This window comes from Oxyura jamaicensis, chromosome 2, assembly GCF_011077185.1.
Source record: "Oxyura jamaicensis isolate SHBP4307 breed ruddy duck chromosome 2, BPBGC_Ojam_1.0, whole genome shotgun sequence".
Classification (NCBI taxonomy): Eukaryota; Metazoa; Chordata; class Aves; order Anseriformes; family Anatidae; genus Oxyura; species Oxyura jamaicensis.
The window spans coordinates 22357967-22374978 of record NC_048894.1 but is presented as its reverse complement, the minus strand read 5'-3'; the positions used below and the strand labels follow the sequence as shown (position 1 = coordinate 22374978).

At 38.6% G+C, this 17012-nt stretch overlaps 2 protein-coding genes across 2 annotated transcripts; one reads left to right on the top strand and one right to left on the bottom strand.

Moving 5' to 3' along the window:
- The first annotated feature begins 625 nt into the window (after positions 1–625).
- OLAH (oleoyl-ACP hydrolase) lies at positions 626–7798 on the top strand. Its single transcript, XM_035318937.1, has 7 exons — positions 626–805; positions 2870–3001; positions 4342–4480; positions 5072–5171; positions 6188–6357; positions 7259–7341; positions 7576–7798. Exons 2-7 carry the CDS (start codon positions 2872–2874, stop codon positions 7707–7709), a joined length of 756 nt encoding a protein of 251 aa, XP_035174828.1. The 5' UTR covers positions 626–805; positions 2870–2871; the 3' UTR covers positions 7710–7798.
- A 272-nt stretch (positions 7799–8070) lies between these two features.
- Positions 8071–16818, bottom strand: ACBD7 (acyl-CoA binding domain containing 7). The gene is made up of 4 exons (XM_035318936.1): positions 16642–16818; positions 8615–8732; positions 8442–8504; positions 8071–8354 (listed from the first exon to the last, which is right to left on the bottom strand). Exons 1-4 carry the CDS (start codon positions 16801–16803, stop codon positions 8281–8283), a joined length of 417 nt encoding a protein of 138 aa, XP_035174827.1. The 5' UTR covers positions 16804–16818; the 3' UTR covers positions 8071–8280.
- Positions 16819–17012: the final 194 nt, after the last annotated feature.

Here is a 17012-nt window from a genome sequence, read left to right as displayed (position 1 = left end):
ATAGAAACAATGAAGAATTTATTATTATTATTATTATTATTATTTGTAGAGTAACTTTAAAATAAAAATCTTGCTAGTACTACAAATGCAGTTGTTTGTGTTTTTTTTTAGGTTGCTGATAGCATCTGATCCCCAGGGGCACAATGTCCTAGACAATACAAAGTCATCACGTTGTGACCACAGCGTGTTGTTCACGTGCCACTGCCTTCAAGCTTGCAGAAATTGTAACTGGCCTATTGAACAAATGCAGTGCTTTATTGAAATCAGGCACTGGTCTTCTACATTTACATTTTCAGCCCCCTACAAAACTGTCCAGCAGTGGTGTGAGTGCTGTTATTCTGAACATGGCTCTTCTAAATGGCTGGGTTTTCTTCTTTCCTTTATAAAGGCTTTTTCTTCAGGTAGGCTGTGGCCCTCCGGTCTTAAAACTGCTCCAGCTTCTGTGCTGTCACTGACATGCTGACATGTGCTGCTTACAGCCCTGGGGTTGATGCGGAGCACCCTTCTGAAATTGCTTTATGTCACACCTAACACGTGGTGTTCCTGTCTCCTTTGGGGACTCGTGTATTTCAGTCCCTGCCTTTTTTCTGGTGCCTAGACTCCTCCCCTTAAACCTGAAAAAATACTTAAAGCAAGCGCCTGTGCCACCTGGGTGCATATCCCTTCCTCACTTGCAAGACGGGCTTTGCCCTGTATCTGCTAATACGTAAATTTCTGGGTCTTGCTTCTTGTTACGCGGTACTGATAAGTGGATCAACCCGTGGGCTGTTGTTTCCTGGCACTTGTGTCCTTCGTGATTAATCAGGTATTTTGCATCTAAAGTGGTGGTGATGGAATAAACCTGCATGAGTGGCAAGTGTGAAAGGTTCTCAATGACTGGTGATATATCTTTAAATAGTTTAAGGACTTTGACTAAATGTGCTTCTTCATACCTGAAATTCTTGTGTCATCTTTGGAATCAGTTTGAGAAGATATTTTTCTTAATTTTCCATCAAGTTAAAAGGTTTCCAAAATGTTTGTGTGTGTGTGTCTTTTTGTGGAAAAAGTGACTGTGTAACTGGGAGTAATGGTCCTGACACTAAATGAACCTACCTGAGGAATTACATCTCCCACAGCGCTGGTTCCACCATCCCTCACTAATTTCAAAGCTCGCGGGCTTTTGCCTGTTGACTTTTGATCCAAGTTTGTTCATCTTGCTTTTCTTGCAGTTCCTTTGATGTGATTCTTAACAGATGCTGACACACTTCCCAGTTTAAACTTACATGAAATTTAAGAAAACTTCAGCCACAGCAACATCACAGTAGATTTTCTTCTCTGTTGGTTGCATTAAAATGGGTATGAATTGCTACTTATTCTGATCCAGTTGCATTTCTCACACTTCTTGTGCAGGTAAAAAGGACTGCATGTAGATACATAGGTGTATTTATGATTAATCTGCCCTTGCATATACTGAACTATGTTCACAGGGAAAAATAATATCTGCAAGGATTTTCAGCATCTTGGAAATGTGTTTTGTTATTTTTTTTCTGCTTATTTTTATCTAGTAAATACTATTTTTTCAGTCTTTTTCACAGGAACATGTGATTTTATTTTAATGGTTGCAGGTTTTTTATTATTTTGTTTCTCTGTTGCTTCCAAGTAATTTATTTTTTACTAGGTTTTTGTGTTGTTCATGGTGGTTTTTTGACAGAAAACGGCCTAGTACATGGTAAGTAGTAGGATATCACCTCAGTGCTCATGTCAGCAAATCTAATCAGCAATAAAGAAGAGGAAAGGAAAGGAAAATAAATCAGGAAAGAAAAAGAATGGTTGAGAATCACTTTTCTGATCGTGAAGACAGAATCTGGTGCTAATGACAATGTACTTGGCATATTTGATGCTATTTTTCTTCTCAGTATGAAGGAAGAAGTAGTTATAAGCCTTGCTTCAGCTGTCACTTCTGTCTGTCATCAAACAAAAGTACTAAAGCTGCTGTGATAAAACTGAATGTGGTTCTGGTACCTACACCATCTCAAAAAGGATACAACAAAATCAGACACCAGAGAAGCGTAATGATCATGGTCATGAGTATGGAAGCACTGCCGTACAAAGAAAACCAAAGTAAACCAGGCCTTTTCACTCAGGAAAAAGAACTGACAAAAGAACTGGTGGAGGGAACATGACAGAAAATCTCAAAAATACTTAGAAGCAAATGCTGAGAGATGCACCATTCACTTTCTTTACTACTCTGAGGGCACCAAATTCAGTTGTAGGAGTCCTATTCAATACAGAAAAGGAGCTCTTTCTTCATGCAGAGGATAGATCATTGCAAGAGGATGTTGTGGATGTTAACCACACTTAAGGGGAGTGTGGATAAATGCATGAAAGATAAATTCATATGTGTTTCCCATATATGAAGAAACTGAATCCAGTTATTCCCCGGACATCCATTTTTACTGCTGTTGTAGATAGAAAAATGAACCAGGTGGTCTTTATGTTTTCTACATCTTCTGTTTGGGTATGCTCTAAAAGCCCATGTTTTTAAAGGGTCACCTTGAAAACCCACATTGATATGTTTTGCTGCTTGTTCTTTGTCGTCAGTGACTCAAATAGAAGAAAATATTGCAAAAGATATTGCCCAATGCTATTTCATCACCATTTATAAAAGCAGATCCTGGTTTCCACAGTCGCATAAAGATTATCTGTCTGTCTATTGTCATAGCACAAGCAGTTCTAATGACAGAAAATATTAGCCCATTGTTTTAAATCTTACTTCATTCATTTTAATTTTCCTGTACCTGAAGAGTCTTGTTCTAGAGTAATGCGATGTTTTCTTGTTTCATGTGTTGTTGTTGTAGGGATTTTGTTTGCTTGTTTGTTTTCCCCCTAGGAATGGATAAGTTGGTTTTCCGTCCATACAAAAGGCCAAATGCTCTCTATAGGCTGATTTGCTTTCCCTGGGCTGGAGGTAACAGTTCTTTCTTTGTTCGATGGGGCGAAGCCTTCAGCAGCACAATTGAAGGTTGGTCATTTGTGTAGTTAAAGAATTTAAGAAATCTGTGCTCTTTGAAATGCACAGTTGCAGAATATAATGCTCTTGACAGCTGTGCAGTCTTTCTCCAGTGGATATTATATTCAGAAAGGAAGTCTACTAGGATTCCACATTTCCATTAGGATGCTGGGTGTACCAAGCTTCTGTACCACTTTGGATCAAATTATATTTGACAAAGTTAAAAAGTGACATCCTCAGAGATAAATTTCACAGGACTACAGTGTGCTTGACTGCCTTGGAAAATGCTGGTTTGATTCAAGAAAGGGCAGTGCAGTAAAAATATGCAACTACATATTCCAAAGGCCTCAGCAGTGCCTTATATCCTTATATAAGAACAGTGAAGGCATGAGAATTGTTTTTTAATGTTGAGAGGCTGCATAGAATGAAATTCAGTTTATCAAGATAAACTTGATATTTTGTGGACACTTCTAACAAAGTTACAAAGAAGATAGCCTAGGAATGACTGCAGAGCCAGAGGAATAAAGTCAGGGAGCAGCATGCTCTTTCAGATGCTTTAATTGTGCTGAAATAAAGTATAAAAGACATGAATATTTTTGCACTAATGTCTGTGGTATTATGTGGTGGCTTATTCTGTCTCTTGTAAAATACTTCACGTTTCCCCTATTACTTCCATACTAGTTTGGCAGTGTGTTCAATGTCAAGGAAATTTCAGAAAATCAACATTTTTACTGATCTATTGGTTACTTATTTTCTCTAAACAGTGAGAGGAAAAACTCCTAATTTTGAAAGGGGTGTAAAAAGATAAGATATGCCCTTTTGTGTAGCTATTAAATCCCATCAGTTTATACGATTCTGCTTTTACTGTATGCAGCACTGAAGAGCCTTCAAAGAGGAAAATGTGAACTATATGATCCTAATACAGTTTGTTAACATTCTAATGTTGCCTTTGAAATTATATTTTTTTACACAACCCTCAGAGTTGCTTTTATTGAAATCGTTATTTTTAATAATGCTCACAGCAATAAAATTGTTTCGAAACCTCAGCTGAGATCATGACCTTGTTATCATTTTAAGTGGATTTCTGACTCGAGGCATTTATAAATTTGATCAGTGGGAGAGGCAACATTTGTGAGTTAAGGAAGGAATAGAGACCTGATTTTTCTTTAGTCACAGGATTAAAATATAGCAGTAGCAATAGCAAATACACTGTATCAACTGCAAAAAGGATTAATTTAAATAATCTGTGTACTCCACAGAATAGATTAGAAAACTTAGTAAAAATGATTTTACTGTTTTTTTCTTGAAATGACTGTAATTCTTTTTCCTCCCTTCCTCCATCTCTTCTGTAGTGTCCATTATAAGGCTTCCTGGAAGAGAATGTCGTGATAAGGAGCCTTTTGCAAAAGACATGGCAGAAATAGTTAATGAAATTACAAGTGTTTTGTTAAAAGATCTGCAAGAAAAACCGTTTGCATTTTTTGGCCACAGGTAAAGATGTACACGTTTTAGATACCCTGGTGAAGGAACTTTAGGAGTAGATAGTTACTTGTCTTTGCAAAAACCCTAGGCAGATACACTTCTGCAAAGGTCTTTCATCAAGCCATGGTAAAACATGCTGCTAATCTCAAAGACTCTGGTTATTTATTCTTTAATTACTTCAGGCACGATGTCTTCTAAAAATGGCAGTGATTTATTTTTACACTAATAAATTATAATTGTTTACTGGTAATATTTGTGTCAGTGCTTACTCTAAAGGGTGAACAAATGCATAGATTTTGAAGATCACTTAGTCCCAAGTATTCAAAATAACTGTCCTTACTGGAATTCAGGAAACTACTAGAATAAATGGGGGCGAAAAAGGTCTAATTTGTAAAAACTAGTCTGTGTTGGAAGGTACTTTGTGTGAGTTAGCTAATATGTCATATTTACAGAACCATAAAATTCACTATATTTACAGTTTCAATAAACGTTCAAGGTAGCCAGTTAGCACTAAAATTCAAATTATGTTCATGCTTTCTAGTTTTTACTTAATTTTACTTAATTTTTATTATTTTGTTTTAATTTCTCTTTTTGCTGCAGTTTTGGATCTTATGTTAGTTATGCACTTGCAGTACACTTGAAAGAGGAGTATGGACTAGAGCCGGCCCATCTTTTTCTCTCAGGGGCATATGGCCCACATGTAAGTTACAAATTCGTAACAACAACTACAACAACAAACAGTGTATTAGATGGCATGAGTGTCCTTTTTACAGTACCGTATGCCCAGTGGCTTTAACACAAAGCAAACTTCAGACTGCATGCAGAAAAACATTGTTCTCTTGCAGGCCGTTAATTCTGAGGTGGCTGGAGAATTTCACATTGCAGAGGATTTACTGTGGCTATTCTTAGCCTAAGGAGAACAGTATCCTCGAGCTAATGCTATTTTTTCTGAATGCTCTATTATTGACTCTGGTCTTTGGCTGAAAAAAGCAATGAAAACAAAACATAAAGTGATGCTCCCTGCTCTATAACATGTGAAATAACTGTCTAGTTAGTCTAGTGTTTTATAAATCTCCTGCACCACCCCTCGGTACATTTGACTTTTCTTTCATATCTTTCCCTCCTCATTCTTTGTTGCCTTTGTAATCTGTTCTCAGTTCCCTCAGTTCTGAGTTTCCGGTGACTCTGTTAGTCTTTCTCAGTAAAACAAATGACCTGGCTTTTTCCTAGCCCTCTTGTCCTAAGTCATCATTTGCTCTTTCCATTCTTCTGTTCATGGTGTTTCTTATCAATGTTGTTCATTGAGCTAATACTTCATGGAAGACATTATGATTCCTGAAAATTTCCATAATCTGTGGGTCTCTCCAGTCCTACATTAGTTGGCAAGGTTTTTCTTTCTATTATAGGTTTTATTACTTTTCTTTCAATATTGATTCAAACTTTGAACAAAAAACACATTAGATGTTACGTGTCTGGAAGTCTCAAAACATAGTATTTGTCTCAGTTATAATCAGTTAGAAACCAGTCTACTAACCCTATCCTATACCTGTAAATGTTAAGCTAATCAGCCATTGCGTAGTGGCAATAGAGAATCTTCATACTTTTTTTTACTAAAGCAATTATTGGTGAAAATACTATTTAAAGTGGTGTATGTCAGGGTGTATTATTTAATATGGTGTATATTATATATGTCACCCTATCTGTTTTGTCCGACAGACTGAATATTTTCATCTGATGAAAAAAATCGATGAAATAGAAGATAGTCACATTCTTCAATATTTAGAAAAGTTAGGAGGAACTTCTCCTGAGCTTCTGCAAAATGAACAAATCAGCAAACGTTTGCTACTTACTTTAAAAGAAGACCTGAAAATTATTCAGACGTATCCGTAAGTTTTGTAATTTTGTATTACATTTATATTTTAAAGCTTTACTTATGTCTGGTCATTTCAGGTTTGTTTTTTTTTTTTCTTTCTCTGCAATTTGTTCTAGATTTTGTTATGTATATAAAAAAAATAAACAGTAATCATAGTTTCCTCCTTTATGTGCTTTTATATTCTAGTGTTTATACCACAGATGAAAACACTGCTTACAGTAGTGGACACTACTGTTGTTACAGTAGTGAATATGTCACTGTAGAATTGCTGTTCTACTTAGGATCCAAAAATAGTAGCCACTACAAGGAAGAGTCTCACACCTTTTATTGTTTTCTGAGAGTAGTAAGGTCAGCTAATCATGCTTCAAGATCATGCTTCTGATCCTGATCAGCCTCCTGATCCAGGGCCCCTAACCTATCTGGAAGCAAAGAATCCCTTTGTTCGAGGAATCGAGAGGGTGACCAGCTTCTTCTGTCCCGCTTACTGTCTCCACTGGATCTTATACAACAGCTTATGTAGCTGAGTGGTTACGGTTTCTCGTCCTGGCAAAGAGAAGGACCCATTTCGGCCCTTGGAACCTGACATTAATAAGGGCCTGAAACATCAGAACTTGGATATAAGCAGACAACATAATTGTTTATTATCAGTGAGAATTTTTAATGCAGGTTGAACTTCTTTTTTTTCCTAACTGCTGGGTCATGTTTTCTTTAAAACTTGAGACGTAAGTGCAGTAAGGTAAGGAGCTAAGAATCTTACAGATACAGGAAGTCCTTTTCCTGATGTTCTGCACAATTTAATCTGTAATATTTCTGTTATGTTTTTGAGTAGAAAGAAAAAGCTTTTTCATATGTGGAGGCAAAACCCAAACATAGGTATCCTATGGTAAATTTTATAACTTTTTTTGTGTTCACAGTTTGCATGATATAAGAAGGAAATACTTCACTTGCGATGTTAGCTGCTTTAACGGGTCTGATGAAACAAATCATGGTTCAGAAGGTACTTTGCTTAAATGGTTTTACTCTTATACTTAGGCATTTTCCTGATGTAACAAATCATTTAATGAATGAAGTTATTCTGAATCTTCTATCACCTTCTTAAATGAAATAGAAATATATAGAAATGCAGAGAAAAACAGTTGATATGTGATTTAAAATAAATAATAAAATTGAAATACTTATGTAAAATGACCACAATAGTTAACATTTCTTTTATATTTTAAATCTTTTTCAGCCTGGCTTGCTCTAACCAGTGGAGATGCTTCCATTTACAATCTTCCTGGAACTCACTTTTATCTCATGGAGCCTTCTAATGAAAATTTCTTGATAAAACACATAACCAAATGTATAGAAAATACTGGCATATGAGTATTTCCCTCTATTTTAATAATAGAAGGTGTAAGATAACTCCACAGAACTTAATAATTAAGTCATTCTTTCTGTTAAATTGCATTCAGTTATGCCTAAAAGTAACTCTGTTCCTCCAGAACATTTTTATTGTAATCATTTAAAAGAAGTTGTTCTGTTACAAAAATAAACATTGTCTTCATGTCTTAAAAGTAAAAACTTTTCATCTTTTTCTTCTTTTCATCTCACACATGCACAAACCCTTCACTGTATTCAATAACATCATTTGCAAAAACAAACAGCTGTTGTTTTACTTTTAGAGCTTCTCTGTATGCTACTGTAAAAATGCTAAACGTAATTTAACATTCACAAAAATCCACAATTCTTAAATAAATATTTATTTAATAGGTTCAAATTTATTTAGAATAAGATGTAGTCCAAAAATACAGTATGTGTGTAAACACCCTTTACCGTGCAATGGTTCACACTTAAAAGATTTTACTGTCAGACTACACAACAAACAGTTATTTTTCTCAGCAGAGTTAGTTCATTAGCTACTGAAGAGTTAGTAGTGGGAATTACTCTGAATATTCTAAATACCATATTTTTCTACCATTGCTTTTGCTTTAGAAATATAAGCATTCATGGCATCCTCCTTTGATATACCTGCAAAGGAAAGTAGGAGTCATTATTGGCTTGTATTTGCAGTTCTATTTAAGTGATTATGTGAGGTAAATTTAATTGCTTTAACACCTTTTTTCAGGTTCCATGCCTCCCATTTGGCTTTGCCTTTCAAATCTAGCATTCCTGGGCATTCTGCCAAAATAAATGCAAACCTTTATTGATTATCATGCAGGTTTATATAACATTTGCTTGATTTCAAGGTATGGGTGTAAATTTGCTGTTATATATAGTAACAGGAATACCAATATTAATATCTCCAACAGTAGCCTGTTTGTAGAATCCATACAGTTCCTTCAGTTCTTCATCAGTTGGCCTTGTTTTTAATTTTTTTACATCTTCTGCAGCCCCATGAAAGTCAGCCTGATGCAAGAAAAATAAAGTGTTAGTTTGCCTCTCAAGAGGTGTGCTTGAAACATTAATTTTAACGTTTGCTGTAGTTCATTAGATAGGCTCCATTACTCACATGGTTTTAGTGGTAAATCTACGTATTTTCCCCACGAAAGATGCTTAATAAAACTGTGAATTATGAGAAAGGGAACTTGGCCTACTCATTTAATAGGATCAGCATAGCTAAAATAAGTAAATCTCTTTTTTCCAAAATTTCTATCTAAACTCTTGGAACCATTACAGACTGTCTAGTGTCAGAATAGTCACAGATTGTAGTGGGTTTACATGGCAAGGTTTTAGTAGTGGAGGGCTGCAGGGGTGGCTTCCTTCAGTACGTTTGCAGACAACACCAAGTCAGGGGGAAGTGATGATCTGCCGGAGGATAGGAAGGCCCTGCAGAGGGACCTGGACAGGATGGGTCAATGGGCAGAGGCCAATGGGATGAGGTTCAACATGGCTCAGTGCCAGGTCCTGCACTTTGGCCACAACAACCCCATGCAGCGCTACAGGCTGGGGTGAGAGGGGCTGGAAAGCTGTGCAGAGGAAAAGGACCTGGGGGTGCTGGTCAATGCTTGCCTGAACATGAGCCGGCAGTGTGCCCAGGTGGCCAAGAAGGCCAATGGCATCCTGGCTTGTATCAGGCATAGTGCAGCCAGCAGGAGCAGGGAGGTGATCGTCCCCCTGTACTCAGCTCTGGTGAGGCCGCACCTTGAGTGCTGTGTTCAGCTTATGGGCCCCTCACTACAAGAAGGACATTGAGGCCCTGGAGCATGTCCAGAGAAGGGCTGTGGAGCTGGTGAAGGGCCTGGAGCACCTGGAGGTTCAGCTCTGTATCCAGAATCACCTTATTTCAAGGTGAAGTTTTGTTTAAATACCCAAGACCCTGGTGGTATCTCAGCTGACTGTACCATGCTCCTTTAGACTACTTTTTCTTTCCTCTAGTTAGAGGAAAGGGTTTTTTGGTTTTGTTCTAAATAAGAAAACCTATCCTGTATTTGTCTTCTTAATTGATGCTGTTCTGCTTGGCAAATGACTGTGCTGGGTGGAGCAGGTGAAGGACATAAAGTAAGCATGAGACCTGCGCCCATTATAGCATTCTTTATTTTAACAGATTGAAAGTACAAGACAGGTACTTCTGTTTTAAAATAACTAAAGAATGAAAATAATTTAATTAGTGACTGATGCTCAAGCATATTTCCTCAAAGAAAGGCCCCTTCACGGAGTCACAAACTATACGTTCATCGATTTAATGGCACATCAGCTGCTTTAAGGCACCAGCAGCAAGTGAGAGGTTAAGAACAGGTAGCTGGGGACATTGATCACAGTGATCTTACACAGAAACCTGGCCACTATCCTATCATTATTGTTATTATGGAAATTCAGTTTGTCTAGTGAGTAAAGTTCCCAGCCGCAATGTTTGGAGAAATTTCTAATTTTTGTAAAACTATCAATTGCTATTGAAATCAACAAGGAGAAAGCAGAAGTCTTTTAAGAACAACACTCTGTGAATTTAGATCCTGAGGCCTGCTTACATCTACAGTTTGCCAATGTGTTTTCTTCCCTCCTTTGGCACAGAGAGAGTTCTTAGCGAGTCAAGGCCTTAAATTTAAAAGAAAAGCAAGAATTCCTTGGTGAAGAAGGTTTTTATGTTTGGAAGGCAATCCTCTGTTAGAACGCAGCTGCTTTTTTCTCACCTATCCAGCTGGAGACGATAGTGTCACCACTGGTGGCTGTGTCACCAGTTTTAAGAACAGAACTTACATTGCTTCTGGGCAGAAGATTAGAGATGAGGGATTATCTATGTGGTGCTTAGAACAAGACTGTCTAGAGCAATCTGTAAACTATATGAAATATATAAACAAGAAAAGGAGGACTAAGGAGAATCTCTGTCCTTATTAGATGTGGAGGTAAGCACAGTGACAAGAGATGAAGAGGTACTTAAGGTACTTGAGGTACTTAATGCTTTCTTTGCCTCAGTCTTTAGTAGCAAGACTAGTTATCTCTGGATACCCTGCCCTGAGCTGGTAGATAGGGATGGGAAGCAGAATGAAGCCCTCATAAACCACGATGAAATGATTAATGACCTGCTACACCACTTAGAGGTACACAAGTCTGTAGGGCCAGATGGGATCCAGCCAAGGGCTGGAAAGAGCTGATGGAAGTGCTCTCCAAGCCACTTTCTGTCATTTAGCAGCAGTCCAGGCTATGAGGAAGGTCCCAGTCAACTGGTGGCTAGCAAATGTGACACCCATCTACAAGAAGGGTTGGAAGGTGGACCCGGGGAACTACAGGCCTGTCAGTCTGACTTTGGTGCCGGGGAAGCTCATGGAGCAGATTGAGTGCCATCACACAGCACCTACAGGACAACCCGGTGATCAGTCCCAGCCAGCACGGGTTCACAAAAGCCAGGTTCTGCTTGACAATCTGATCTCCTTCTATGACAAGGTGACCCACTCAGTGGATGAGGGAAAGGCTGTGAATGTTGTCTTCCTCAGCTTCAGTGAGGCTTTTGACACAGTTTTCCATCGCATTCTTCTGGAAAGACTGATTGCTCATGGTTTGAATAGCAAACACTTCGCCAGGTAAAAATCTGGCTGGGGGGCCAGGCCCAAAAAATTGTGGTGAATGGAGTGAAATCCAGTCGGAGGCCAGTCACTAGTGATCACCAGGCTGCCCAGGGAAGCACGCGAGTCACTGTCCCTGGAGGTATTCAAAATGGTATGCAAGGTGGTGCTTGGGGACACGGTTCAGAGGTAGATTTGGCAGTGCTGGGTTAATGGTTGGAACATTTTGATCTCAGAGGTCTTTTCCAACATAAATGGTTCTATGACTGTATGAAAAACAAAACAAAAACCAAGCCAACAACTTGCTTGCCATTAGAAATAAGGAATAGCTGGGGACAGAGTTTTGCAAGCTCACTCTCAGAAGTGGTAACATTGACTTCCTTGTCAAATATTGCTTCAGTGATCAATTCCCTAAGAACAGCCAGGAAGATAAATTGTTCTTACACGTCCTTTAACATTGAACATCAAGTTCTGTTCATTAAGTTGGACTAATGGACTAAACTCATAAAGACAAAGCTTCCACAGGTCGTTTCCTCCTTTGAATGACTGCATGCAACAAGGTCAGGTGAAGAACAACTTTTCTACAACTTGTCATTTTAGGAAGAAAGTGAAAAGCCAAAAAAAATTGCTCAAAATCAATGAGGCAAATGCAAGAATCAAGCAGGAAACACTATCAGGCCTGGTGCTTTATAGGTTTCTACAATTAGTCATAATGCAATGGCTAAACGGTGGCTGGACCCCAGAAGGGTAGTGTGCTTTTCACCATTTGCTTCAACAGCATTAACTGCATCTACACTCACTTGATCTTTATATTGTCTCATTCCTGTGGCAGAGAAGTGTATGACAGTGTCATCCTGACCACCATATGGTAGCAAGGAGACTTGATTCTCATCAATAAAAGACAGTAACAATTATCTCAGTCCCAGTTGTACTGGACTCCCATACGTCAGAACAACAGCTACAGATGTGAACAAGGCAAAAAGCTGAGTACAGGCAGATGACAGCAGCTGCATGTGGGAGAAACTAGTCAAGACACAAAAGAAGCTCCATTTGTACACACACAGATTTGTGTGTAGAAACTCTTGAAACTCTTGACTAGGGCTCTGGGGCTTGACTAGTCATACTTTAATGATACAGACCGTTCCCCTTTGAAGCCTGACAAAGTAGAAATCCCATTGGTGGCACCTTACAACTAGGCTACCTGGTATAAGCAAGCATATCTTGGCAAGTCTATGCAGGGTCCTGTTTAAAACTAGTGACGTAATGATTTAAATAGAATAACAAGGAAAACATTTCCCCAAAAGCACGTCAAGCATCATTAAAGCATCTAATTGTTACCAACTAACTAAAACTAAGGATTTCTTCTGTTCTTTCCCTGCTCATCTTTTACTTATTAATGGGAGAGACCCGACCACAGGAAAGAAACTTAGGAGGAGGAGAGGACACTTCATAGCAAACGCTTCTCGGGACTGTATGAGGGTTAACAGGCATACAAGAGCATGCAGGAAGCCCTACACCTTCACAGTATGTAGTGACCTTTTAATAAATTTATCTAACATTGAGAGTTTTCTTCTAACCTGTATATGGTGGCAGTCCGTAGTTTGTCTCCTCAGTGCCAGACAACATTTTGAAATTGCCTTAAAGTAATAAGCTATTGCTTATTATGCTATGGGGCAAGAGTTATCTTCTGACAGGTGGGAACAACAAATATTTCTGTCAATTTAGCTAAACAAATAATTTTAGTTTGACTTTATGTTTAAAATGGCATCAGTGGCATTAATATGGGTGTAGATTCAGTCCTTATCAGTAAGAATTTCAGATATGTAAGCTCATCAATGAACGGATAGTTTTGCTGTCTTCATGGTGGTGAAATATCACAATGTATAGGTCACGAGAAACAGTTTAGTTGGTTGACACAAAGTGCAAGTTAATTTCTGTTCCTCTAAAACTCCTTTAGATTGCTGACATTAAAAGGAAATGGTTAACTATGAACACATTTTATGAATGTAATTGAGTAAGAATGAAAAATCTTTCTATTCTAGGTCAAATCATTAAATGATAAATTTTTAACATCGGTTATCAGCCAGCCAAGTTTTAACTAGGCAAACAATGGAACAATCTGATCCCAAAGGAATTCTTAGTGTACAATCTTTGTCACCATGTCTGTACTGCCACACTTGTAATATATAGATGTGGCTACAGACCAGTATTTTAGATTATTTATTTTCCCTTTTAAATACTGGATCTGGTGAACAGCAGTTAAGTAAAGGGCAGCACAAAGAAACTCCCACTCTGTAAGCTTTTCTGGAATTTCATTGCACTTGAGAAAGCCTACAGCACCAGCTGCAATGGTACTTGCCCTAGGGTAAGTCGTTAGGTCAACAGGAAAATTATCTTCTACATCTACTTGTTCTTGATGCCATAGAAGAAAAATCCATACGATCAAGAAGATACTACTCTCAAATTTCATTAGAGAAATTGATTCTTTCTCCAGAAATGACAGCTTTGATAGTTTCCAGCTTCAGTGCAAACAAAACCATTCTGAGTTATGCATCATTCAAACACTTGCTTATCCTAGAGGTTCAAAAGAAACAAGTCTTCGGTCATAAAAGAAAAGAAGGAAACATTGCTTTAGTTGTTAATCATAGTTCACATGTGCTTTTTGTAAGCAATATAGTGAAGTCTTCCCTATGAGGAATTCCTAATATTTGTAATATCAACACTTTCTTTCTTGCTAACTTTATTTTTCTTCATTTGCAATCTTTTTTTTTTCTTGTTCTCCTTTTGTAGTGTCACTGCACTGGGATTTCCTACAGCCACCAGAAATGCTTCAGCAAGTTCTGATGGTAAGCCCATTCTTAATTTTTCAGCAAAGAAAAATGGGTCTGTAGTCTAACTGTGGAGAAACACGTGTCTGCATATGACTGATGGAAATACTTTCAATGGACATGTATTATGCAGATGGGCTCAGTGAGGGAAAACAAAATCATTACTGCAACCTACGTATCACTAAATTAAGGAAGAAACTGGAACAGTGCATCTTTGGCACACCTAGAAACAAAACATTTCCCTTACACTGTTGGCACAGACGCATAAAAGGAACCTACGTTTACTTAGAAAAACATTTGATGGCCCACCACCTTTAAGATTACTTTTCTAGGTAAAAGTTTATTAAACACAAGGGAATGGCACAAAGCTGTGCCAGGGGAGGTTCAGACTAGATAAAAGGAAACATTTCTTCACCATGAGGGTGGTCAAACACTGGAAGAGGCTTCCTAGTGAAGTGGTTGATGTGCTGTGCCTGTCAGCATTCAAGAGACATTTGGACAATGCCCTCAGAATACACTTTGACTTTTTGCACTGAAGTGGTCAGGCAGTTGGACTCGATGATCTTTGTAGTCTCTTCCAGCTGAACTATTCCATTCTATTCTGTTCTAAAACAAGTGTTTCATTCTTCATCCCAACACCAGTAGATGCGATGTACTTCACTACACGTAATCAGTGACTCTTACCCCATCTCATATTATCCATACATATACAAACAAAAGCAGCAGTCACACTTTGTTAACACTGAGACAAAGAAGTGGTATTGATATTAAAACACAACTGAGCTGCCGTAATTAACTGAAGATGAAATAAGTTTCATCTGCATCTTCATACTGTCACCACTACTGTGCTCAAGCCCCTGTCAGGACAGAGATCCAGGGACTACTCAGTCAGTGGAAACCTTCCAAATGTCTTGAATTATTTTCTGATCTAAACTTAACAAGAATGAACTAGAAGCATACTAGACTTGTACAGACAAAAGATAACTGAAAAAATAAAGTTGATATGCTTATCTCTATATACTTTTATTCTAACTGGATCTATATGAAGTATCTCAAGCTACTGTTTCAAAAATATGCAAGTGCATACCTTAAGCAGCAAGAAATGCACAGAAATGAAATTCAAATGTTTAACATTTTTTTCGTCATCTCCCTCTTTCCAATCATTGTGCCCAGACTGACAGACTTTTGCTTAGTATTTGCTTGCTTATACAACATGCTTAGGAACAGCCTATAATTTCTTTAATCGTGCAATGATAAAATTTCCCTTTAACACATCAAATTAAAAGCAGAAGTGCATATATATTTATATACATATATGCAGACATAAACATACACAGAGGCATTAAAGATAAACGCACAACTTATCTGACTACTATCACAGGCTTCCTTTGTGCAAAGACAAAATTAATTTATTTTCAGCAGAATATTTTAGCAGATTGCAAAACTTAGAGATCTCTTTAAATATATTTATTTTATATTTGAATTCAAGGCAGAAGAAAAGAAACTACAATTTCAATGATCACTAATCAAAGGTGGTGTTATGTTTGGGATTTGGCAGCTCTTACCCGTTTAAGCAGGATTCTACTTCTTAGCTGTAAAGCAACACAATGAAACCTCTGTGCCATTCCACATAACTGCAGCTCAGGAGAAAATTGCTGAGCTACTGACAATACACTCCCTGCATCTAGGTCAGAGCGTTGTGTTGCTTACTCTTTGCAACACACACACACACACCAAGCTGAGATGGACATTATAATGAGAGCAGGATAAAAAGGGCTTGCAAATCTTAAAGTGAAAGGGATAACAGAAAGCTCAATAACAAATTACAGCCTAATCCATCAGGACATGGGCAAGACAAGGAAAGTATTCACACTTCGCTACAATGGTACAATGTTAAAAGCCAGCAATAAAAATAATTTCATCAGGAACTATTTAAATGTAGCCAGTGAGAAAGCAGAAGGAAGAAGCTTTCCTACCAAAATGCATCTCAAAATGTACCACTCCAAAGACGTACACACCCGAAAACAAAAATGCATACTCTCTTAAACATTATTCATGTTTCCCAAATGCACATAAACCACTGATTCAGTGTTAGAAGTTTCCCTTTTTCTTCTATAGCTCTGAGTAAGTAGCTAGACCTAAAAATTAAATACATACCTACCACTCAGTGCGCAACCCAAACCCAGCAAATTCAGATGTGCACACAAAGAAAACAATTCACACACACTAAGAGTATTTGTGTCACCTACCTCCGCAAAGTTACACGAGCCAGGAATAGTTCAAAATAAGCTGCCTGTGTCTCAACCTCCACTTGCAAAAAGCAATGCACTATTTAACCTTCAGAGGCTTACGTGCGGCAAGGTAACCTTGATTTTGCAGTAGCAATCCTTACGTTGATGAAACATGTCTGTCTCGGACAAGGCTGTGCACAGATGGACCGTGCATTCCTCTTGCTCCTCTTCTGTCTGGCTGCGATGCAGAATTGCTTACCTGGAGAGTCATGGTGCTGTGTGGATGCCCAGGGACCAGCCTCGCTCCTTCTCCTGCGGGGACGCGCAGCTTCTCCCTCCCAGCTCTGCAGAAGCGTCCCGTGGGGCGGCGGGGGTCACACGTGATGGGGCTGGGCACCGAGTGGCCTCCTCTGGGGGCCATGCCGGGTGAGCTGGTCTGGCATCAGGGCTGGCGAAGGGATATTGGCTCGATTTGCTGTGTGCTGAGCCCACCGGGATGCCCACGCTCGTCTCCTTGGGAAGGCTGAGCTCGCTTCTGTACCACAGAGGGTTAGGCCGCCAGCCCGAGCGCAGAGATGCAGCAGGGCTTCCAAGGCGTTTGTTTGAAAAAGGGATTTCCTCAGGGTGAAT